The sequence below is a fragment of the Atractosteus spatula genome, chromosome 6 (genome assembly GCF_055471065.1).
Source record: "Atractosteus spatula isolate fAtrSpa1 chromosome 6, fAtrSpa1.hap1, whole genome shotgun sequence".
In the NCBI taxonomy this organism is placed as follows: Eukaryota; Metazoa; Chordata; class Actinopteri; order Semionotiformes; family Lepisosteidae; genus Atractosteus; species Atractosteus spatula.
In genome coordinates this window covers 62,724,978-62,751,082 of record NC_142711.1, presented here as the reverse complement: position 1 = coordinate 62,751,082, position 26,105 = coordinate 62,724,978, and the positions used below count along the sequence as shown (strand labels likewise).

The 26,105-nt window shown below is 39.8% G+C and overlaps 1 protein-coding gene across 1 annotated transcript in view; it reads left to right on the top strand.

The window, feature by feature from the left end:
* The window catches only part of LOC148833172 (contactin-associated protein-like 2), a 164,691-nt gene that overhangs the window by 104,159 nt on the left and 34,427 nt on the right, over positions 1–26,105 (top strand). Inside the window, exon 13 of the mRNA XM_088918173.1 lies at positions 32–232. Within this exon, the coding sequence (XP_088774299.1) occupies positions 32–232 (201 nt within the window). The remainder of the gene's footprint in view (positions 1–31; positions 233–26,105) is intronic.

Sequence of the window (26,105 nt, the reverse complement as noted above, 5' to 3'; positions counted from 1 at the left end):
ACCCTGCGCGTGTGTGCACGTTTCTCCCCAGAGGACAAGGTGTGGACCACAGTGGGCCACGACCTGCAGCCCCAGACCTCCGTCAGCGGCTCCAGCCAGGACAGGAGGAGAGTCCTGCAGCTCAACTACAGCGCCACCATGGAGCAGATCTCGGCCGTCACCGGCAGTGCCGAGCACTGCGAGCAGCAGGTGTCCTACTCCTGCCGTATGTCCCGGCTGCTCAAGACCCCCGGTAAGACCCTCGGGCCGCGTCCTGTCCTGCACAGATCCCCACAGGATCGCCACTGCCCCACCGCGCCCTGTTCTGAATATCTACTACTCCTCAGCGTTGTGATTTCTGTAGGCACGCGGTAGTCCGTCTAACCGAGCCTGTATACTGGAGAAAAACATGTGGTAGGAATCAGTGACATTGTAATTGGCAGTTAGATGTCTGTACTGCAGAATGTTCTTGCCTGAATCAGCGACTAAATTGGTGTTATTCTCACACAATACGAAATGGACATAAATATCTGTTGTAGATTGCTATGGAGTGCCGTGATTATACACGGCCACTCATGGGCTCTGGCAGCATTCTTAAGACAATGTTCTTGGACAGTGAGCCTACTGTTGGTCTAATGTCACAGGTTACACGTACGGTAAATAATTATTATGTTGTCCGATCTGACGTACAGTATATAGTTCTGATTGCTCAATGTATATTTGCATCAGTTCTTGAAGGATTCAATTATTGTGTGTATATATATAGCATATACTGTATGCAATAAGTATTGAGATGCTTTAAACACAAACAGCATACAAGCAATGAAGGCTATTCATTCCAGTACTTGTTTGTTGTGTTTTTCATGCCACTCAGTATGTATTATAAATGGAATAGTTTTCTTTTTTACGTTAATGGCATATACATTAACTCCAACCCCTAGTTCTCTGCCTCACATCGCTTCGAGCATGTGCTGGCCTAGTCCATTCTCTTGGTGTGAACTAGCAGTTTAGGATTTAATTTATCTACCTTTTCAGAATTCAAAATTCCTTCTTTGGGACTCTCGTCTCCTTGTCTTTGTGCTCTTTTCATAGTCGGTTCACGCTCAGCCTTCCTATCAGCTCTGGGATTGGTCTAGTTTCTTATCTACTGTTTTTTTTCTTCTAAGAGCTTGTTACTTCAAGAGAGCAGAACACAAATCAATTAGTGCCACTGTGCAAACTTCCTAACATTTTAAAATTGCCTTTGTTTGCTTTTGATTCAAATTTAGAATGGAGGAAGGTTTCCCTTCCTTTGCTTTTCTCTCTTTATTACTAAAATCTTTGCTGAAAGATTTTAAGATTGACTAACGTTCCTTACTCTTTGCAAACTAATAGTAAATGAATCAGAGATTGACACTGAACATTTAATTTGATTAACACTTAATAATGGGAATTAAAAAGTATGGTTAATACTCATGTTGTGGGAGAGAAAATTTGACTTGCAAATTGCCAGAGGATACCTGGGTGAGCACGGGTGTACTGTCCTCATAGGAAATGTGGTTCAGGAGCAGATGAAATCTATCTTCTTTCACCTGTACATATGCTAAAACTGATACAATTCTAAAAAAAGAAAAAAGAAAAAAAAATCAGAATCAGGCAGAAATCTGATTTGATTTCTGTGGACTTTTGCACATTTTCCAGGGTAACAAAAGGTTGGTACAAAAGGGAAATGAGAAAAGTTACACATATTGTACAGTAGGAACAGGAAATTCAGTTTCTCTTGCTGGTTCAGCTGTGTGTCCTGTATCCTCATCTTGCTTTTCCTAATGGTTTCAGTGAATCACAGTATTGTTTTAAATTTATTTTAACTTTTTTTGGGGGGATAAAGAACATCTGTAATGCTTCATTTGAATAAGACTAAAACACACCATCATAACTGCTCCATAAACAATACATAACAGTATGCATAATCCTTTACAGCCACTTGTAAAAATGACATTGCAGGCCATTTATTTGTAACGGTTTCACAAAGAGTCGTTGTTTCAGCTGAACGCTAAAAGCAGAGCTCCAGGTACAGAGAAGTCAGGTGAAAATGATGGAAGACATCATTAAGGACGTGAGGGCTGACAAGCACTTTCTGCAGATACAGCTCGGTAACTGGTTCTGGTATTTTTATGTGAAATTTGATTTTTAATGCTTTGTTTGTTCTTAGGGTTGTAGACAATCTTATTATTGCAAGTTACAAAAAAATAAGCTTATCAGCACAACACTAACCCATTTGAAAAAATGGTATCATGAAAAGGTTCTGAAAAACAATGTTATCCCTTTGTGCACATCATTTCCTTTTTAATTAGGAGATGCGAAGGAACAGTGTTTCACACGACGTTGGGGTTGCAACATGGGAGTGCAACAGCACCGTGATTTCAGCAGTGTTTCTTTATTACAAGGATGGATTTTATTGCAACAATTTAAAAAAGCCACTCTTGCCTGTGCTTAGAGAACTACAAAACAATTAAAAGAAAATGAATCCTTTCAGAAGTGCAAACGTCACTATACTTAGACACTACACTCATTGTCCACTCATTGCTTTGTCTGCTAAGATTTTTAGGGGTCAAAATGGAATCCTTATACTTTGTTTTTTAAAGAAGGCCCAGAAGGCAATTTGCAGGTGAGCAGAGCTGTTCGGCCACTCGGGGCCATTTCGTAGTTGGCAGTTAACTGATCTGAGGATCTCCTCCTGTCGTTTCTTGAGGGAAACATGGGTGTTTTATAGGAGAGGAGTGTAACATACCGTACCATTCCACTGTCCCTGGAGCATCTGTCATCATTGCAGTGTATTTGTACTGCTTGTTGTATTTTCTGCTTTTAGTGAAAGCTAAGACTACCTGGAATATAATACACGGTACTTTATGCAACATCATTCTGATACAGATTATTAGGAAATACTAGTGTCCTCTCTCTTTGTGCCATCTCAAGTAGAAAAAGAGCATGGGATCAAACTGATGACTCAGAAACATCCAAATTATAATGTTTTAAAAACAAGAGGCTAAGGTGAGGCTCCATTCATGAAAGGTCCTATAAAATCTAGAAAAATATATTAAATTTGTATTTTAATTTGTTTCTTTGACGCGGACAATCACAATGCCATCAGCAAGGTTGTGATTGGACCAAGAAGCGATTAATATTCATACCCATATACTCCTCACTCATCTCCTATCCTCAAAGGGTGCTCCTTCTTCTGTTTATTTGTTTATTTCACTAAAGCACAACTTTTGTAATCCACATATCCTTTGCTGGAGGACATTCATTTGTCACTGAAATTACAGTTTTTAATCATTTAAACTTCCCTATTGACAAAGCTATTAGCACGATGAGTAATAATGGGATTTATCTGCTCTGACTCGCTCAGCTAATGTTTCCAACATTGCTTTCTTATTGACTTCCTCAGCAGAGCAGTAATTATTCATAACTCATAAAAAGTGCAGGGGAACTTCATTAGTGCAATCTGGAAGCCCATTAATGTGTCCTAGCACAGTCAGCTCAAGCCTATTGTACATTTCCAAAAGGGTATGAAAATTTGAACGGTTTACCTATTGAAGATGTCCAATACCTACAGTAGTGAAAGAATTCTGCATCTGTCTGTTGTCAGAAGAGCTCTAGTACCGGTGAGGAATGTGACAAACTGGATCTTAAAGATCCCAGCCAAACACATGAGAGGAGACAAGCAAAGTAAATACTAAAGGAGCTCACGCCCAGAGCAGACCTTGGGACCCAAGAGTTTGGGAGTGACAGCGCTCACTGCCTCACCACCGTCTTTTGAGAATGTTCAAACTGCTGTGATAAATCAAAAACTATGCTATAGTTGGAAAATTAGTAGAGTACCCATGTAGTGTCTTTGGAGGTTTTGAGGGAGCTGAGTGTCTGTCCTTTGTTTTGTTTGTTTTTTTGTCATTTTCTAGTTGATGTTTCTAGTTGGTTTCTTAGTCAGATCTTTTTCAGTCCTCCCTCAACGTGAAACTAGAGCTGGAATGAAACTGTTGAAATTGTCTCACAAAAACATGATTTTATGTCTTTGCAATGACTACTCCAAGAAATCGGATTTATTGACATCACAATATATAAAATACTGTAGAACATTTAACAGTTTTTGGCATTAGTTATTTTATACACACCCAGTCTGAAACCACCACGTTGCAGCAACAATTATTATTATCCTGTATTGTATGAGGTAATTTAACTCAACAATTTAATTGCAGTTCTTTAGAAAATAGATTTCAAAGTACTGCAGAGAGGATGTGGTACAATACATGCTAATAAACCCACGCTACTTGAGTGATTTATATTATTTGAAAATTATTACTTAGTGCTTGCTAATGATGAGGGCATTTAACTCATGACAGTTCATTTCTTGCATAAGTGGACTGGTGTTTTAACAGAAAGAAAGATGAACAACCTGTCTACTTCGATTTCAGTAAGGAGCCTTCATTTCCTAATCCCTCCACCTCTTTTTTTTTGTTTATGTCTGAGCTCCCATTTTTTTGTGTTTTTTGTATCTGATTTTCTGACTGTTTTGTGCAGTAAGGTGACTTTTGTTGGCCTGTGCAAGTCCTGTTCGAACTCCACATAAGACCCTAAGAAAGGGTTTAAATGTGGGGAGGCAACCTTCTGTACCACGTGGTCGTTAGTAGCTACTACAATTACTGGAATTGTTGGATCTCATTAAGTTGTTTTTTTTATAAGGAGACAGGGTGTTTCCTTCAACAACGTCACTACCTCCCAACATTTTCTTCAGGAACAGGTTAAAGATTTTCACTCATCTGATTAAAAATCCTAGAATGAAATTTAAAAGCGGCTGGTTTTAGTTTTAGAAATCTGTGTTTGCTGAGCAGTTGCAGCGGAAAAGCTGAATGAGTTAACAAAAAAAGGCCCCATTGTGTGATTACAAGAACCTAAGAAGAGGCCATGTGGGCCATCTCGCTCACTGAGCTGCTGGAAGATCACTGATCCCAAAATCTCTTCTTGGAAGAACCCAGGGTACGAGCCTGAAGGATATCACCCGAAACGAAATTAATTCCTCAGCGATTGTACTGCAGATAGGGGTAGTTCCTTCACCAAACCGGAAAGGCTAATGATGAGATTACTTGGAGGGGGTTTATATAATACCAGCAGACCGGAGACTGCTAATGCAGATACTGTTAGTCTTCAGGTGGTACTGCCAGGCTGTTGCAGGTGGCACATGCAGAACTGTGTATTGTTTAAATGCAAAGATCTCCTCGCTCTGATGCAGCCGCACAGTCAGGGCTCTCCACGAGGTCCTGCAGGTGCTGAGTCATTAAAATACACCCTGAGCAGTGGAACACTTCCGATAAACTAACAGTTCAAATAATGCCTGCTTTGGTGACGTTAAACTAATGTTAAACAATGTCAAACACAAGAGCTGTGGGAAGTCTGTTGTGGCTCTCATTGTGAGAGGTATTTTATAGTTTGGGTTTCATACACTCGCGTTGTTCGAATTCATGGGTTTCCCCGAAGCCTGAGTAAAAAGGAAGGGGAGAAAGAATTTAATTACATTATTACAGCTATGTCCATAGAAGTGCTCAATGTTACAAGATTAATAACAGTACCCTTATCTTCAGATTTATAAAACACAAAAGAACACTGGTTGTAATATAATATGGTAGCGTATGTTAATAAATAGATCTTCCCGGAACTTTTCAGGCTACTGGTAATTCTCTTTACTTTTAATTTATTAATAAAATATGATTTTAAAAATCAAACAGAGTACATCAGTTTTACATTAGGATAAAAGTTGAGTTAATGAACTGCCTTCAATTTCAGACTATATATTCACAGATGAACTTCAGAGCCTATTACATCTGAGCTTGAAAGAAGTGAAAAAAGTCTTTACTGTTACCTCACTTACATCTGAAGTATATGTTTATGTAAACAGGACACCTCTTAAAATACTTAAAAACATGTTTTTAATCGAGAATAAACCTCATGCATGCTGAATAATTTTCAGGTTTTATTTTAACTTTTTCCATTTACAGAGTTCAACTAGATCAATGAACATGCTTGGACTACAAATGAAATGATTGAACATTCAGAGTCATGAAAGAAATCATAAAATAAATCATTCATGCCGTGTCCAGCTATAACACTAATTATTCATATCCCATGTGATTTCAGGGAATCAGAAGCGGAGATGGGTTGAATCTTGTCAAATCCTTAGCATATAAAGTTAGTGCAGCTCGCATTTAAGTCACATGTGGTGCTTTCTTGTTAGAGCACTCTTTCCTTCAGGCTACAAATCAATCACAGGAGCAGGATTCGAGTAAAGCAGTGCTGCTCATTGGAGACACACACTCTTTCATATTAAGAGGTTGTGCCAGCAACATCCTGCAATTTTCAAAGCTGTTGTAATTCACAGGAAACAAATCCTAGAGAAGTTCTAAAAGGCATTTTTCAAGCATCATTCTTCATGTAGCAATGAGGATTATTTTTTTATTTTCATGTGGCTTTTATTTCTCTCACTCGTGTTTCTTTAGGATACTGACTGGCTACTCTTACAGTATGCACGACTATTTTGCCATGAAGGCCTGAGTGCACTTAAATGCCCAACTTTGAGGAATGGTCTTTACCTCCTACACCGTTGCTAGCTGCCACAGTCCCAAGAGAAGAAAAGGCGAGTTGTTTCACAGTGCAGATTTGAAATGCTGAAGTTGTTCTTCGGTCTTTTAACTCACATGTGTCTTTTCTTTTTAAATCAGCGAGAGTCGGGAAAGGCATATTCTGGTGTTGCGTGTGTACGCACACGGTTGTATACATTTATCACAGGGTTTTAAAGCATAAAATCCAGTCGTTGAACAAAAGCTCTTGGTTTGAATGATTGAAACAGAAGATATGAGTCTGAGGAAAGGCAGCTTCAGAAATTTAGTGAAAAAAAAATCTTGTCTTTACAGATAGATACAGTATACTGGCTGCAAATAAAGCGAGTCAGCGATAATAAACTGGTTGTGAGTAGAGCAACTCAGAGTTTCATCATTTCCCCACTACATGTTATCAGATTGTCCCAGTGATTTATGGGTGTGAATAGTAATGAGTTCTTATCGTGTTGCCCGATCTTGAGGGGTTTTTTTTGGTTTTCACGTACTGTACATGTCTGAAGTTAGAGGGGAATTCAACAAGTAGTGGGCTTTAAAAAAAAAACAGAAAAAAAACAAAGAATGGTTGAATATTTGTACATGGTTTTCAAAGGAGCAATTGCAATATTAATCTGAGAACATTAACAGAAAAGTGAGGTTTCAGGTTTCAGTAATGCTGAGAGTTGTTGTCTAAATTGTTTGAATGTCAAACTAAAAGATCAAATATATGGTAAAAAAATGGAAACAAATATCAGCATGAATGGGGGAAAGGGGAAAAGAAGATGTTCTCTTTTCCTTTTTGTGGGAAGGGGAGAAATATTTTGTTCATAACCCCTGGGTGACTTTGCTCTTTTGGGTATTGACTGGTGAAAAGGGGGTATCTTTCCACTATCACGGGCAGCAGCAGGGATGCAGGTAGGAATGTGCAACAAGAGCTGGTTCTCAAGGACTTCCATGTCTTCTGGCTTCTGTTCAAGCCAGCATTTATTATCCAGCAGGAACGTATCTGTATCCGAGGTATCCTTATCAGCTGTAGCTTGAAATGTAACATGTGGCTGCTTTATGAACGCAGTGCATTTTCCTAGAACCGTTTTCTCTGCAATTTGCTAAGGTAAAACCCAATGGATTCTCTTAAATGTATTATCAAATAACATTATTTCAACCCAGCAGTGCCAGTGCCAATGTCTTTGACAGCATACAACTAACTTGTAGGCAAAATTCAGCGCCTATCCACCTCATTTACAAATGTATATTGGAGTCACTATGAAAGTAATGATACAGTGGAAACCCATGAGGCTACAGATAATAGACTCAAAACACAATGAACAAATAAAACCGAGGTGCAAACAGCACAGGATCGGTCAGGCTATTTTTACAACTGGTGTACAAGTACATATTGGACATGTTTTACACAGGCACTATTTAGTACGAACAAGAAGGCCAGTTATCTACCTGTAGTGGAAAACCAGTGTCAGAAAAGTGTGCAGAAATTAGATTTTTTAACAATATTACTTTGAAACAGCTCTTATGTTACGAATAGATTACTAGGATGTTTCTACAACAACTGCATGTGTGAATGTACAGACTACAAGAATGGTCAGACCTTTAAAATAGCTGTAAAATCTGCTTTTAATCTATCAAGTAGTAATCATGTTGAACATAATGTCTTGCTCAAATTGAATTTTTACAGAAATTGCACTAGAATGGAGACAGTGGAATTGAATAACTTAAATGAATGGCATTGTAATTCACTGCGAACAAGTGTGCTCGTTTCTTCCCATTGTTGCCTTGATAATTTAGGTTCATCATAAAGGAAAAGGGAGAAGTATTTACTGTATATGATTTAGATAGAAGACAAAGACCAGGTCTGGTTCTTTCTTTTTCTACCTGTGCTCAAGGTTTTCTTACTGGTATCTTGTAAATAAATTGATGCATTCATTTAGTTTAGTACATTTTACACTCCTTTATGTCATGACCAAGTACAATCGTGATTGGCACACCTTTACTTAACAAGCACGTTGAATTGGACAATACTGGCACAGTAAGACACAGTCATTCTGCAGGCCTGAAGTACCAAGCCAGCAGCAGCTGCTTGTGCACAGTGAGCTCCGCTACTGGAAAACTACAGCGAGCATTGTCAAAACTCATTCTGTCCGTGTCATTCATGGGGGATGAAAAAAAAAGGATATGCAGCAAAGCAAAAACAAGTGCAGGGGATATTGGAATTAGGAGGCCTTTAACTGGATTCCACTGCACGGTAAGTAAAATCTTTCCGTTTTATAAAAATAGATCATTATTCTGCCTCTCGGAACCGGCTATTGTGGAGTTAGTTTCTACGGCCAGAGTCAAAACACCCCCCTTCCCTCCTCTCACCTTTGAGGAGAAGAGAAACCCATTTACCTGTGCGTGCAATGATTGAAATGCACCAACCCCGCCCCCCCGGAATATCGCAAGAGCTGCAGCAGATGAGGCGCTCCGAGCGAAGGAAGGGCGGCAGGTAATGACTCGCTCCTCTCGCCTCTCGCCTCTCGTTATGGAGCGGGGGCTAATGGGGGTCAGCGGGAGTGGGGCGAGGCTGGGGTGGATAATGACTGCCGGAGCCCCGCGGGGGGGGGGGGGACAGGCCGAGGCTCGCAAATTAGGGCCGTAGCAGCGCGAGGCCGGGGCAGCCGCACCGCCGTGCAATCCGCTTTGATTAAACGCTTCATTCGGCGGCAGCAATGCGATGCGTTTATCTGATTTCACGAACGCCGCCAGTCTATTTATCAAGCATGTTCCTCTACCTTCACGCTCTTCAGATTGCTTTCATAAAATAAAGCTTTACTTCATTATCTCTGGGAAAATAATTATATCACACGAGACTAACATCCTCTCTCGCTATTAATAAAACAGTGGAACAGTTAATCAAGCCCTCCAAGATATCGTACAGTATACATACAGTACACATATCAATATTCTGTATACAGTGCATATACTGTAAATATATACTGTATACACAGCACAGCAAGGGAAAACCTTTGGAATTGACAAGTTTTTTTTTTTCTGAGAGTTTTTAGTACCCTTGTGGGTTTTCCCAGTATTATGTTGTCCATATGGAGACCAGTGAGCTATAAAAAAACATAAACTGTGATTACATTCATAATATAATCATGCTGGAAGACGTTTGGTGAAGATTTTCATAGACATGATGAAGTCTGTTTTTCTTCTGCTTTAATAACAGAGCAATCAGTTTATATGATCTTTGTTACTCAGTTGTGGAGTGAATGTTAAACAATGTTGTTTTTAGCAAAACGTTTCTCTTCAATAATTTTATTAAAAATAGTATATGTACAGCACAGCTACTCCGAAAACTGAATTTCTCTAGTTACCATTAGCCAAAAGTTTTAGCCTGCTTGAAACCTAGAGAGAATATTTATGACCCACCTTTAACATGTGATCATCTTTAACAAGCTCAATAAATTTGTTTTAACATTTATTTGATAGTTTCTCAAAGAACTCAAACTTTTCTAATCTGGTTCATTACAATTTGGGGGGGGAGGGGTTCTGACGGCTCATTCCATCTCCTGTGTCTGTGGGGGGGTTTCTAATGTCTTATCCCATCAAGTTTGGAAGAGTTTGATACAGTAGGTTTGCAGTATCTTTATGGCCAGGCCGTTGTTCTCTCAGCAAAGCAGGTGAGAGTCAAATCTGTATCGCATGTACAGTAGTAAGTAGTAGATAATGCAGTACTAGGCTTAGCCCTCAGCTCTTGAAATATGTCTTAATCTGTGCATCACATGAATGGTAAATGTCCGTCATGGTACACTGTATTTCTTTTTTTTTTTTTTTGCTGATCTTTCTGTCCTTGTTTGAGGAACTAAGTTTTCTGCTGTTTCATTCTCTTCTTAAATATGCACATTACGTATCTCTAAAAGGGGTGGATAAAAACAGGAGCGAATAAATCAAGACAGCATTGATTAATGCATTCAGAAGAATTCTGGGAGAAAAAAGCAGAAGAAATCATCATCCTTAACAATGAAGCCATATGGATGCAATATGGTGTTTAATTTGAAGTTGCCATTCTTCGTTCCTCTTGTTTCTTTAATGTTAATTCTTGTACAGCTAAAATAATGTTCTTGTTCTACCACAGAGATTATATTATTAGATGTATTTAAAATAGATATTTATTATGCTTCCAAAATTAATTCATTAAAATGGTCTTTGATACTCATAAATCATTTCACAAGAAACAAATATGTTGGTAGTTTGTCATAGACCGCATTCTGTGCAGAGACAGTTCTAACACTTTTCACACAAAGTAATACTGTATACAGTTTCTGTGGTTGAAACACCATTTTAGTGAGAAAACATTCACCGTCCCATTTATTTTATGTATAAAAGTATGTATTTATGTCATACAGTACTTAATGACAGGGACTCAAGATCCTCAATCTGTATCCAAAATTCATTTGTATTTTGTCCACTGGATTGGAACTCGATTGATATGCAGGAAACTGATCCCTACTGTATCTTTAGAGCCCCATTTCAGTAAAATAAGCTTTAATTTCAGGTCCAAGACTGTGGGTCATAGATGATGGTCGCATCATGAAACATGAAAATAAACAACATAAACGCGAGAGCTACACGCTAGATGTTGCCGTGGGGCAGCGCCATCTTGAAATTGTCCTGGTGAAATCATATGAAGCTATAAACTCTTTAATTGAATGGCATGCAGGTTAAAAGGACCTTGTTTGTGCCGTTGAGAGACTATTTTATTGTTCAAAAATCAGGATCTCAAAAGACTGGCTCTTTCAGCTGGTACTGTAAGTAGCTAGAAAGCTGTAACAAGCCCCAGATCCCCAATTGAACTATGACTGTGACTTCAGGTTCATTTGTAATGAAAGTAATGGGTGGCCATTGCAGCATCTGTACAGGCAATTAACAATGTCAGTCAGCAATCAGAGATTACAGTGTAATCTAGAATTACTCAGATGATACAAGAAGACGTTAGATTCTGTGTATCCACAAATATAGAGCATCCTTACAGCTGACGTAGGAGAATTCAGCCACCAAAAGATTAATTAAAGGGTGAATGATCCTTGTTCTACATCGGCTTCTGTTTTTGTGGTATGGATTGTGCTTTATTTCATTATATGGTGTTACACTATAATTTCAACCATCGTTTTATTACTGGAAATTATATTTGCCATATAACCATATTGTATTTATAGTTCTGTGTTAGAGCTTTATTAGTTTTATTAAAATGGAAATGTTTTTTTTCACTTTGCATACAGTAGGTCAGTCTATTAAAAACAAATTTCCTGTGTAGTTTAAATGTGTATATTTACCGATACTCTGTTTTCTTAGATTTACAATTACCCTGAGCACAAAACCAATTTTATCATCATTGATATACAAATGTGATACAAAAGTACAGTATTGCATTTTTGTAATATAAGCTAAATATTCAATTTAATCTGTGTGTCACAGAGTTGTTCCCAAATGGAATTACTTGCATCTCCTGACTTTTTAATGTTTAAAATCACACACGGTTTTTCCCTCATTCAAAATACTGTGTTTTCAATCACATTGGCTGGCAAATGCAGTTTTTACAACTCGCCCTATATGAAAGTCAATTACTTTTTAAAAAGACAGTGACTTTGAAAACTCAACAGCCTTGGAGTCCACAGAAATGATTTTCCGTGTTGCTGTAACTCTCTTAGTATTTCTAAGACGCCCCACAAACACTGGGTTTCAAATTATGAAGATATTTTTTAGAGATAACCTTTCCGAAATGTTAACTAAATCTGTAGCAGCATTCTACAGTGCAGAAATCCTATTTTAAATAAATGTCAACAGTTTCTCTATTCACTCCTGATATTCCGTATTGATATGCATTGTAAACACTGTTTTCATTTTTTTGGCATTCCTTTGACTGACTATCCGTACAGCTGCGCTTGATAAAGCCTCCCTCTACAAACATACTTAATGAGTCCGGTGCTGCAGAGACATGCTGCTGTACGCGGTCGTGGAGTGTACAGCTGCAGCTTGTTCTAGCTCCTTTGCATGGTCACAGCAAAGCGCCGTTCGTATAACTGGCATCATTTCCATCATTCCCATTACTTCTCTCCCTTTTCCACGCCCTTCTGAAACTCCCTCCCTTTCATAGGGGTGTCCCATCTTGTTCCTTGAGGATCTGTGTGTCTGGGGGTTTTTAGTATGGAAAAGGGAGACATATTTACTGTATATGATTGAGATAGAAGTTCACAGTGAGCTCTTCAGGTGCTGCTGCTTTAAACCGATAGATATCCCCCATGCCAAGCGGTCTTCTGGTCATCACGTGATGGAACATAATCTCCCATCATCAACAACCACCAGAACCCACTTCTCTCCGAAAGGGAAGCCGGCCCATGGAGGACCAGGGTGGGGCGCCCCCGGGCTGTGGATTTCGGGGGACCCGCAGTGAGACCCCCCCCCCATGTGTTTAAAAGAAGCTTGTTTCTAATCTCGGTGGAAGGGGGTCAGCAGCAGCAGAAGCAGTGGTGGTGAAATTGATCTGCATTAGTGCATCGGGGAAACTCGGTCTGACTCCCGATAGCCGCACATGGTCTCACCCGGGTGTGGATGAGGACTTTGTGAAGGCCATTCTCACTTAATATTTAATAATAATTGCTTACACTTCTATAGCGCTTTTCTGGACACTCCACTCAAAATCCTTCCCAGGTCATGGGGACTCCCCTCCACCACCAGCCCCAGCTGGATCCACTAGGTTCTCACATAACAGCTTCAGCTTTGGTTTTCAAGTGGCTTTTCACTACAGTCCTGGAGTTATATTTAAAGTAAATTTACCAAATGAACATTTCAAACTTTATTTACGTAATCAATTTGAAGACTTTGCATACAACACTCAAGCTAAAGTACAGTATTGCAATTACTTACTGTATATACAGTAGCAGTATGTACTGTAGCATATACATGTGTGCTATTTTTGGAAAGATTTTCTGAATAGGAATGAATTCACATTGGGTTTCAAGGGACAACATTGCTGTCTAAACCTTCCAGAAGCTCATATTCTAAAAAGTAGGTTCTGTCTGTGAGTTTGCGTGCAATTTAATTGTTAAAATTATCCCAAATGCCTCAGAGTAATATTAATCTGCAGTGGGAGACTTTAAAGGATTATTCCCAATGCACAATATAAAGGATGTTTTTTGAAGAGACTACTAAACTGACTATTTTGCATTTGTATTTTTTAAAGCTTTCATCTAACTGAAAATTTACAAAAGTTTGAAAAATGTGCTCAAAGTGCTATTTTTTCAGACTGAGTCCATCTTCGCTTCAAAATACAAAGGGCCTTATGCATAAAAGATGATGTTACCCAAACACCAGTGGAGAAAAACAGCACTACTGGAAATGAAAGAATGAAGGATTGTAGCCTTCAGAGTGTTTGTTCACATTCTAACAGTGTTGGGCTGATAAGCACTCAGAGAAACAGGAAAGACTTACTCGGAAATTAACTTTCTCCCATTATGTAAGTATGGATATCTGTGCATGAGAACCAACATTTAATGTTTCACCAGGTAGTTTGTGTGTATTCATTTGGCAGGTAACTCATAATATGACTCGCAAAATATTTTGCGATTTCAGGTCTCTGCTTGAGTAAAACCAAACAACAGATACCATACTCAAGTCAAAGTAACCATCTGAGGATTCTTAATCCTGTGTATTAAAGGGGTTAATCTATCCACAAGCTACTTTGTAACATATTGTAATAGAATAATTTAAATGTCCTATTCGTTCACTTTTGATAAGATGGGTCAGGGAAAGATCTGAGAAACTGCTCAGCTTTTGACAAAATGTTGTGATTCTCTGAGACAGATGACAGACAAACTCGCAGACATAAAAGCAGACTTCAGTGCTACAGTGTCAGTTTGCAATAAGCAGGTTTTTTGGATTAGCCTTTTTTAAAATGATGTTGGATCAAAAAATGATTAGAAAAATATTTAACAAACTTAATGAAATGATAAGAAGCATTTTCATATTGCAAGAAGCTACAAGAGATTGTCATTTACACTCCGAGTTAATGACAAGGTAATATGTCATACCTGAAGCTCTGTACTCAAATTATTTATATGCCACAATTTATTTAGATTTTCCATATGTAAATGCATCATTACGTTCAATAATGTTGTGCATTTTATAGTGTCATGTCTCAGATCTTATACAGTCTTCTGGAGTTATTAAAATTGCAGAGGACAACGCAGCCAGTTATACGAACCTAAATGAAAGGAAATTAGCCTTGCGACAAAAATCCGGGTGTTGAAAATATTTCACTGAGCCTGAACCTGACAAGGATACACATTCTGCTGGCTGGGTAATTCATAAACGTACAGACCGCCCTCCAGGAACAGGGGGAAAAAAATGGCATGACAAGAAGCTTGAAAAATGGGCGCCTCTCTAATCCTGTCTTCCAGCTGAAAGCCTGGAAATGAATCATGTTGTAGCTTATCATTTGCAGGGTGCAGGCAAGGGCCCTCAGGTGACCTGGTTTCTGTATTCCTTCCCCATGCTTACACCACCACATGTGCCTCCTCTGCGTGCTTGATGCTCCCTAATACATTCTCCGCAAATAAAAAACACTGGGGTGATTTGAATACAGTCTTTCCTTTAATATCGCCATAAAGTCTCCCGATCCCCCATCAGCTGCTGAAGAACCTGCCCCAGTATGTGGCATCAGAAGTTCCCGAGACCATGCGGGTTGTGCGGGGGTGAGGGGCCGTGTGTGGCCTTGTTCTCTCGGCGCAGGCTGGACGGGACGGTCAGTGGGAAGGGGTGTGAACGTGAACCAAGCCCCCCTGACAGAAGATGCTGGAGATAATTGCACTGGGCCAGCGGCACGCCAAGCACTCACGCGGCCCACATGCTGTAGGCCAGCACAAGCTGTTTCCTAATCTGCATGGTCACCGACATTATCGCTGGCATGCCACTCCAGCTTCCCAGTGTGAACAAGAAACCCAATTACAGCGTGTGTGTGCTGTGGAAAGAGCAGACAAGCGGGCTTGGCATTTGTTTTCCCTGCCTGGATCATTCCATTTGTTTTTTCAGCTGACCGCAACAGATGCCAGTGCGCTCTGGTTTAATCTCAGATATTTTAGTAACCAGCCACAAAATAGAACTTAGAACATAGAACTTTTCCAGTGCTATGAATGATTTCGAAAACTGATTATACAGTATGATGCAATACATACAGTGCTTCAGTTGTTTAATTTTTAAAGTGAAGTAACAACCTTTAAAAAATAGCATTAGTGATGAATTATAGAGCATACTACATAAAACAACATCTTGCTGTGTGCAAGCATGCTGCGTTGTGAAAGTTTACCTTTCAAATGGATCTTTTTTGCTTCATGTTGTGGTTTTAATTTTCTAGGCATGTTTAAGCACAAGGCTAATGGCAACAAACTGAAATCTTTAGTGTACAAAGCAGAGTAGTAGGAGAAGATCATTAGTACATTATTGTGCAGTTTGAGTTTTTGAAAGGATAGCATACAGTAGGTGCCTTGAGAAAATAAATGTTATGCTCTCAAAATGTAACTAAATACTGTAGATATGTAGGAAAAACATGTAAGAAATGAGACTTAATTTTTAATTCTTGGTTCCACTGAAAGTAGTTTGATCTCATTTGAATTTAGTTGATAGGACTGCAGATGTATCTTGTGAAAGAAAAATAATTCAAGTGTTAATCTTAAAACATGCAGAGAAGGATAGTTGGAATATTTAGAGATATGAAAATAATGTGCTGAACCGTGCATGTTCTGACATTTAATAGATGGTGGATAATGTTATTGAGGACTATGACACTGGGAAGTAGGAGAGTTTTACCAGGAGTTTAATGAATATCATATCAGTGCATATGACCTACGCAGTACTTAATGTTAACACAACAATTAGCTAGACTACGAAAGAATAAAATCTATTATGGAGCTGCAATAAAGTTACAGCTAAAATGCAAGACCTTTACAGTAGATTTACAGCACTGCCTTACTCTACCTGCAACAGGTAGCCAAGAGTGGAATATGATCTCTGATACTACATGCAAACATATGGTATGCAGAAAATCGCAACTGTGAGCTGTCATATCACATTTTATCTCTATAGCAATAACGATGATCGTACTAATAATGCGTGTACAGGGCTATGTAGGTCTGTTGAGTCTTTGTGATGAAACTTAATTTAGGAAGTGATAATTAAATGTACAGTACATCACAACAAAACCCAAGGATTTCTTCAAAGACACACTTCATTTGCACATCAGGCTGCAAAGTGCTGGGCCTAACAGGAAGCCTGTCTGACGAGATGAGATTTTCTTTAAGAAAAAGAGGTGGCATTCAGATAGGGCCCATCCCTTTCCTGCAGCGCGGAGGGCAGACGGCTCTCGAGTCTGTGCTGTGTGTGGATGCACCCCAGGCCAGAGCCCCGGACCCACATTTTTTAACAGACTGGATATCATCAGGAAGGTTTTCACTGTCAAAACACTGCAGCAAACGAGTGGAACGCTTGGCGATACAAAAGCCAATAACCGCGGGTTTACTGGGACTCTGGAACAGCAATGAAATGTAATGAAAAGCCACCGTGACTCAGCAGTGCGCCTGTGTGTGCAGGGACTGTGTGTCCCTGTACAGCCTGAGGCCTGGAGGAGGCATCAAGGCTCTTTTGCAGCAGTTTTTTTTTTCTATTAACTGATAATCTGCAACACATTACAGCGCATTGCACGAGTGCTGAGTGTCGACAGCACACGGTGATCCCCACTCTGCAGCTCCTCTTTTCCTGGAGACTAAAAGTAGAAGTTGTCTTTCACTCTTTTGCTGTCTGGCGTTGGGTTTTTACGACTGAAAAATAACCTAAATTCCAAGGGTAAAGTTAGAGGAGAGGAGAGGTGACAGAAAACAGACAGAAGGCTCAGAAAGACATTTGCAAGGGGGCTAATTACAACTCTAGCCCACTCAGTAGGATCATTGAGATAGGCATGTACCGTAAGACTGTTCATAAGGAAGTACGTCTATTTGACTGGATAGCACTTTCAGAATGAGCAGTTTACCAATTTTCAATGATTTAGAGCGTGGTTTTGAAAGTGAACAGTCTTATTGTGTGTCAGAATGGTTCAGTTTTTATATGCAGCTGTTTATTGTCTAAAGATAATTGTACATCTGTTAATATTTATACATAAGTCAGACGTCCATTCTGTGAAGTCTCACGTTAATATAATATTGCACTTTACCGGAACTGTTGGAAAGCAGTAAAAAAAGCAACTGACCCCACAGTACAGATTTTGCTTCTTCCAAAGGGAAGTAGCAGGAGTTTATTGTAGAACTTTCCTTTGTTCAAAGTTGGTCTTGAAACGCTACAGCATCAACTAAAATAAAGCAGTTTAGTAACGGTAAACGTTGCTTTAAAAAAGTATCTGAATTGGTGAGCATTTACCAGCTTTTTCTAATGTGCCACATTGACGAAAGGGCAGCATAGATTGATTTTTGTCATATTACAGCGTTCGGGGCTCTGAATATGACAGCCGTTTCAGGGGCTCCTGCATGCCCTGGATGTATCACATGTACACCAAACAAACAAGCAGATGGATCTGTCAATTAACAGCTTTTACATTATGCAGTAAAATCCATCATTTGCATTACAATTAACTTTAAAAGAAGCTGGAGGTGCCAGTTGTTTTTCCTTTTCTGTCCTTTTCATGTGGAGCTCTCGTCTGTTGATCAGCTCGCCTCACCTCTGTGCCTCTGTGCCGCCTTGGTGCTGTATGCTCACCTGCTACAGCCCCTGGCCCTTTTACAGACAGGTAGTCGAGGCAGTTGCATCCAGTGCTGCAGGTGCGGACCTGTGCCAGGTGTTCTCTTTCACTCCCGCCTCCCAAAGATGCCGGCTACATGAACCGGTGCCTCCGCTTGGTCTCTCTGTGCCTGAGTGTGAGTGCCCTGTGACAGACTGGCTGCCACTCTAGGCTGCAGGCCCTCCTCGGGCCCTGTGCCTCCTCCAGGAATAAGTGGCTTTCTGTTAATAATAATAACTCCTTACGCTTATAGTGCTTTAGTGGTACACAATTACGTTTAGTGGTTGGGCTGTTTAAAGCCGCATTGAAGGACCTGCCGAGCACTGTGTCACATGCGAACACAGGGAGCTCCGTGTCCCAATCTGTATTCATACCCTGCACCATCTCACCACGTTCTGAGGCTCGGTTTGTAACGACTAAGAAATCCGAAAGTGTTCAAGAAGTTCAAGAAGCACAAGGCAATGATGCCCCTTGCCAGACGCAGCTTTTCCACACTACCAGAGACTAGCCCTTGTCTTCCCTCGCTGCAGGGAAATGTGTCTGAAATGTTCTTAAATGTTAAGAACAAGAGCAGCAATGTACAATTGCTTTTATTGTTGCTATATTTTTATCTAGAATTAGTTTGCACAGTTTTTTATGTGTACTGTAGGAGAGACAAAGTTGTTTCTGGTTCTTTAACAAGCACAGAAGTCTCAGAATGTGTCCTCTCCCTGCTATGGACATTCGTGCATTTCTTAATTATTAAAAATTGAGGTTCAAAAACATAGACCGCTCTAACCCTAACAACTGCTTTCCCTGGTTCAGAATGTTTGATGTTTTATGATATCGTGTTCAGAATCCCTTTCCCTTTAAAATTGGAACAACAATTGCTCACCCTCTCTCTTTTAAATGTACTATAAATAGTGCAGAAATGTACAGTAGGCAAATGTCAACACGTTTGTTTAATTGTAATGTTTTTGCAGTTTGATTGACCTAGAGCTGATTATTTCTATCTCGTGCATGTATAAATGTAGAGATAGGCAGAAGAAGCACTTTGTATTATTTTCTGTTTCAAAGAACATTGATTGAAACCAGAAGAAGTCAGGTATGCCCAGAATCTCTTCAAAAACCACCAGTGCTTGAAATCTGTGAGACAGCAGACTCAGGGGATGGACTGCTCTATCTGACATTAGAAATACCATACTTCACGAGCTTTGCTTCACATCTTCACTGAGTTTAGTACAAAGGGCTGAAGTTGGATCTGTTTTTTTTTTGCAAACAAGTTTTATTCTAAATCAAAAACACCAAGGAAATTGAGAGTTGAGAAAGAAAATAGCAAAGGGCATCATAGGCATCATAGCAAATGTCCAGATATTTTATTATTTTACAGTCCAGTGTCCTCAGTTTTATTGAAACATAAATTGACTCTTAAATTTCTCCCCTGGGGATGAATAAAGTATTCTGAATTATAAATTGAATAGTTAAACAACTGTACATCTTATTCACGTTTCCCTCAGTCTCTAGTAACATGTTACCCGACTATCATTCATTGTGTGGAATAACATGGGGGCGTGGACTAAGGGCGGCGCATTTCCTTAGCAACCACAGCTGCCCTGGCTGATTAAGAAGACACACTGAGCTCCTTCCCAGAGAGACGAGCAGACCCCCGCAAGGGGAGGACCTTCCAGCGACAGTCCCGGAGGGGGATTGTGGAGAGAGCGTTAAGGCCTCGTTTTTGCATCATTTTATTTTCTTTTTCTTTTCTCCTGGCCTGCAGCGAGGACTCGCCAGGAGAGGTTGAGTTTTCTTTTGTTTTGGCCTCACTCCTTTTCTATTTAACAGGGTACAGTCTGAGGGAAAAGAAAGACCGCTTGGAACAGCGATATCCAGTCTGGACTATCCCTATTTATCCCCAGACTGGATACTGCTATTCCGAACGGGTTTTCTTTTCCCCCCAGACTAAAACTTGGGAAAAGTATTTAGTGCCTCCACAGCAACTTTTTTTTCTCTAATGAGTTGATGGGAGGTCATTCCTCGATCATTGCCCACTTTGGCTTCCATTTCCATTATTATCAGTTACAATAGCTGTTTTTTATTGCTTTCTATAACACCCAATTACTCCTTTCAAACAGAGATGTCTGCTTCTGTGCTTTTTAGGTGCCCGAGAGAAATCAATTTTTTTATGAGCACATGGTTTGACATGTAGGTCCGCTAAATCCTACTGTACGGTAGGGGAATCCCCTCTGATGGTGACTTTTTTGTAATGTACAGTAATGTTGTAATGAGTATATCCTCCAAGCTGCATACAACAAAAGCTCTTTTTTAAAAGACATAACTTTGTACTTGAGTAATATTTGTAGAGCACAAACATTTACATTGTTTGGTTTGGTAAGCTTGCATTGCCTCTTAATGAGGTGAATGTAATGCCTTGTTTTCCTGTGCTTTGGATTCTAAACCGCTGGCACCAGCTTGCTCAGAAAGCTTATTCATATCCATAACAGCTCTACTGGTAAGCCACTGTACTGGCTTATGGGAAAATTCAGAATTGATTATAAGATTCTTCTACTCATAAATGGGACTAACACCCTTTTTTCAATTTTGGGAAACAAATGTATTGGTTATTCATTTAATGCCAGTGCCTTCCAGGACCTGCTGAAAATGTATAATCTTCACATTCATATTGAGAGTATGAAAAACCCTTTAATGTCTCACCGTAGAGAAATTCAATCCACTCGCTGCTGAGAAAGGGATGATTTCTGTGTTTCTGTGAGTTCTTGTTGGCCGTCGTTGTTCTTCCAATACTGCACATAAACATGTCCTGTTACTTTAATACCTTCGTAAGTGCACGGCAACCCCAGAAACCATCATCAGTGCCGGCTATTATAAAGAGCAGAGTGAGAATGAAATAGCCTAATGAAACACAGAGATGCTATGTGTTAATAGGCATAGTCTGTGAAATCTAACAGTTTAAAATGTGTGTAAAGAACATATATTCAGACATGATAAAACATTTTATTTTATATAGTGGCATATCACCTCAAGGCATGAGAAATCCTTCTTAAATAGCTTTAGCCCAACTGCACGTGCGGTAAAATACATTTTTATACATAAATGACAGGAGGTCATTGAGCCATTCTAGGTTATTTGGTTTTTTGTAGGTGATTAATGTGAGGATCTCATCCTTCCCTTTCCAGAAGGAAGATGGGTAACCTGTTGTGGATTCTCCCGAGCCTCTGTGTCTATCTTAGACCAGGAAAAGTGCGGGGCCGCAGATTAATCACAGATAATTCCAGTCGCGCAATAAGAACTCAGAAGGGTGGATGTCTACCTTGACTGCAAGTCTCAGGCAGTGTAAAGATGATGGATCAACATTATCAATGAAGACTGTGCTGGCGAAAACATTTCCTAGGGCTACTAAATATAACAGTGTGTACCTTCTGCCAAAGTGATGAACACACGTCAGCAGCTGGTAAGAAACGGCACGTGGTGTGAAAAACCAGACCTGGAATTCTATCACTGAGGAAGTTAATACATTCAAAATGGGCAAACCTCAGTTTCAAACCTGATGCACTTTATTTTTTCACGGCCTTTTTTTTTAATCATCTTTAAGTACAGGTTTATTGCTTATGTTTTATTTTATAATGCCCTCCAGCGCCAGGCAGTTGTAGGCTTGGAAAAAATAATTTTCTCTGTATTAATATTGGACAACTGAGTGATTTATTTCCTTTTCTTTCTTTCTTTGGTTGGTGGGTTCTGTCCCTTCTTTTTATTACAGACAGCAGAGTGATACTTCTAATGACCTCTAGAAAATAGAACTTCATATTTAAATAACTCTGTCAATAATGCCTCCAAAATAATTGAGAATACACAATAAAGTTCATAAATATATATCAACATCTCAACAATGTGCATAGTATCTACAGTATATCCTCGTGCTTTATCAGTTCATGTACACTTGAATGTTCACTCCTCAAAAAGCCACTATCTTGCTCATAGCAATAAAAACATGTTAGAAGTCCCATTTGCCAGCTCAGACACAACAGCCCATTTGGTTGGATGGGCCAGCAAGACTGGGCCAGCTCGAAATAAGACTCAGTCCTGATAAAATTAGGGTACAAATCACTCTTTTATGCTAAAAGGTATTCACAAATAGCACTCTGAAAGGAAAATATATTGTCTTCTAAAATGTTAATATTTTTTTAACTGCAACTCGAGGAAATACAATTCCTACAGGAATCCCAAAGTGCTTTGTGAAAATATTTTTAGCGTCAATAGGAAATAGCCTAGAAAAAGAAAGCAAGGCAAGAGATTGTCAGAATGATGCGTTGTGCCTGCAGTGAAAAATGAAGATGGGACTGTGGGGATTTGGGGTTGATAGGTGGGGACAACCGGTGATTTCAAAAGATCAATTCATATATACAGTAATTCGTTTATAAATACCCTTTGAATACCTCTTAAAGGCTGTAATTGGCATATTGACTTAGATTAATGGTACTTACTCATTAAAAAATTGATTAAAATGTATTCAAGAGAGCCTTGTGCAAATACACAGTAACACTGGGACATAAAGTAATTAAAATTGTTTAAAGGTGTTTCAGCCTGTGCATTGTTTGTTTTTTCAGACACAAATTGGCTAACCAGCCAGGTGGCTGAGGTCCAGACTCTGAGCTCTTCAAAGGAATGGCTTGAAATAAATGAATGAAATTTTAGATTTATTTAGCTACTAAGCTTCCAAATGAAGATGGAACACATGGTTTCCTCTGAGTTTTTTTGTGTTTAGTTTTGCCCTCACATGTTTACTTTAAAATTATTATGATTTGGGACATGCGTTGAAAAATGCTGTGGCACCTGAGAAACAAGTATTCAGAATGTCACTGCAAACTTTACAGAAAAGCTCAAATAAAGTAAAATATTAAGACAGGAAATTCTTTCAAATTCAGAGAAATCTGTTTTTCTATGACGCAATAATGCAAGTGAGCTACATTTGACTAACACAGCTATGCAGAGTCATTATCAGACAATAACCAGCTGCATCCAAATGCAATGCAATTCCTCCCAGACAATTAAATCAGCTTTTGGTTACTGGGGAGAGAAGCACCTACAGCCTGTGTGCATCGATTGCTGTTAATACTTTTCTGTCTTGCAATAGTAACAATATGTAAATAATAATGGTAGCACGGGCATGAAATGATTTTATATAGAAATAAGCCTGATGCACATTGCTGGACTCGCGTCATGCAGGCTTGACAGCACTTCAGAGGTGAGCGCACCAGGAACAGCACATTAGGACCACTTTAACCATATGCCTGTGCTTCATCTCCCAAGCAGGCAGCATGCAGGTGGCTGTGCTAAGTGATCTGGCTCACTGCTCAGCTCAATTGACTGGGGATCCGTCTCCCATCACTGTGTAAATATAGCCCAGGCCTCACGCTCTCCCTTTCATTTTCTTGTAATAACCTCAGCTTTGTGCCAGTAGTGACTCATGTCTTCTTTCCATCTGCCACTGCGAGTAAATGGAGCCATTTGATGTCAGTGGTGTACGGGCCTGTCTCTGGTCAGCCACCACTGCGGTCGGCAAAGGTGCAGGTCCATCTGCTACTGTGCGTTACCTGCGCCAGGAACTGGCGACGTGCGAAAACAAGAGAGGCACAAAAATTGGTATCCATATTGGGATAGGGAGCTTATTACTGCTGCTAAAGCAAAGACAGGTTTCTCAGTTCTCAGTGCTTTGCATTTCCCCCGTATCTCTGTAGGGTTCATGCAGGAGAGAAAAGCCTGTTTCATCCGTCTGCTGGCATGCTTCACAGTTTGGCCAAGAATCTTCTAAGATTGATGCACTGAGACAGAAGGGATTAATTTTTTTGTACTACACCCTTAAAATGACTCTTTAGAATTTGTCCAGGCCTCCTTCATGCTTCGTCTATGAGTATATACATTACTGCCAGTGGTGCCCAGGTCCATCTTTGTACACTTCCTACTGAGGTCCTTGTCTTTGCTTGTATCCAAGCGTCTTCTTGCCATGTTTTCGTTTCTTGTTGCCATGTTTCTGTTCTGTAGTTCAGATGCTCACAGTCATCAATCTGCTAGAAAGCTAGACTATTTTATTGTCCATTTTTGTGATCCTATTCAGTCCCCGCCAGCCACAGTATATTTTTTCTTGTATTTTGACTTTTATGGATCTTTTCTCTGTTATTTGATTATCTTTTTATATGTAAAATCAAATTCAAATACATCTTTTACAGTTTCAGTTTGCTTTTTTCTTGTGCATTAGCTTTCTGGCTTGCTTTTGTTACATTTGGGCTTCTTATTCCAAATTAGCACTTCAGTGTTGTAATGTGTAAAACAAGTCATTAAACCTGTCCAGAGGAAAACAGCTGGAGAGATGAGACCATCTGGTAAAGATGGATGCTTCCAATAGAGCCTTGTCAACTCGTTCCCTTCCCTTACCCTGAGAATGCTGCTTCACACCTCTTTCCCCTCTCAGCCTTTGCCATCTATGCATTGAGGATGAGGTGACTTTGGCACCAAGCTGTCATTTCAAGGTGAACAGGTCCCTGAGATGTACAGTAGTCTCAGAAGTGCTCTCAAGCAGCTAGGACAGTGGTGTGAAAATACATTTATGTATACGGTATATAAATAAATGAACAAAAACGAATACCGCATCAATCTCCTGACTTTGGCAAACATCAGAGGCTCTCTTCAGCCTCAGTAACCAGCTGATAAATTTTCTCTATTAACGGCAGTGTAAGAAAGCATCAGAGAGCCCGACACAGGTCAGTGGCGGGAAGGAGAGGGGGGTGGCAGGTCCAGCCCAGGGCTCTCGAGATCCGCGCCTCACAGCCGCAAGAGAGAGAGGAGGGGCGGGAAGCAGAGAAGAGCTACATCTCTATACAGGCCCAGCGGCGTCTGGGAGCGGATACCGCCGCCCGGCCGAAGGGACAGGCGGGGCTCCGAACCCTCTTGCCCATCGTCTCTCACCCCCGATTCTTCTGAAGAAGAGCGACCGGCACATAGTTCTTTACAACATGCCCATTCGTATCAACAAAGAGATGATGACAAGAGATGGGAAGATGCCTTGAAACCTTTCTCATAACGGTTTCTCTGGGTAGTGTTAAGAGCTTTAGCCTGCTAATAAGGTCCTTGCACACTTGTTGTGGTTGTACCTTCCTCAGGAAATCACAGAGTCAACCTCTCACCCCTTATGGTGTTAATGGGTTAAGATTTTGACCTGAAAGTTTTGCTTTTTTTTTGTTTTAGTTTTTTTTGTAGAAGGACGGCTGTGAGGAGGAAAAAAACACAGCTGATACCGTGTAATTTGTGGAGGTTTTTTTGGAAAATCTGTGTATTCTTCTGAGATAATGTCAGTTTGTCTCCTAACACAATGGAAGGCTCGTTTTTAGTTTTATTTTTTGCTAGATGTGAGCCAAAGGTGACCAAAATTACATCGCAGCAGAGAAGCAATGAGGGAGAAGTAAACTGTTCCCATCTCTTATCACACTAATTACTTCGTCATCTGCATAATGTTTGCTGTTAGTGAGCACGATTGTTCTCTTTGCAATATGAGTGCATCTTAAGTGACAATAAAATGGATTCTTGGCACACGGAATGAAAAGTTGTTAAAATGTTTTAAAAATTGAATTTGCATTTATCATTCTTGTATATAGTAACATTCTTTAAAGTCATTTTTCTATTGCCTCAGCAGAATACATTTT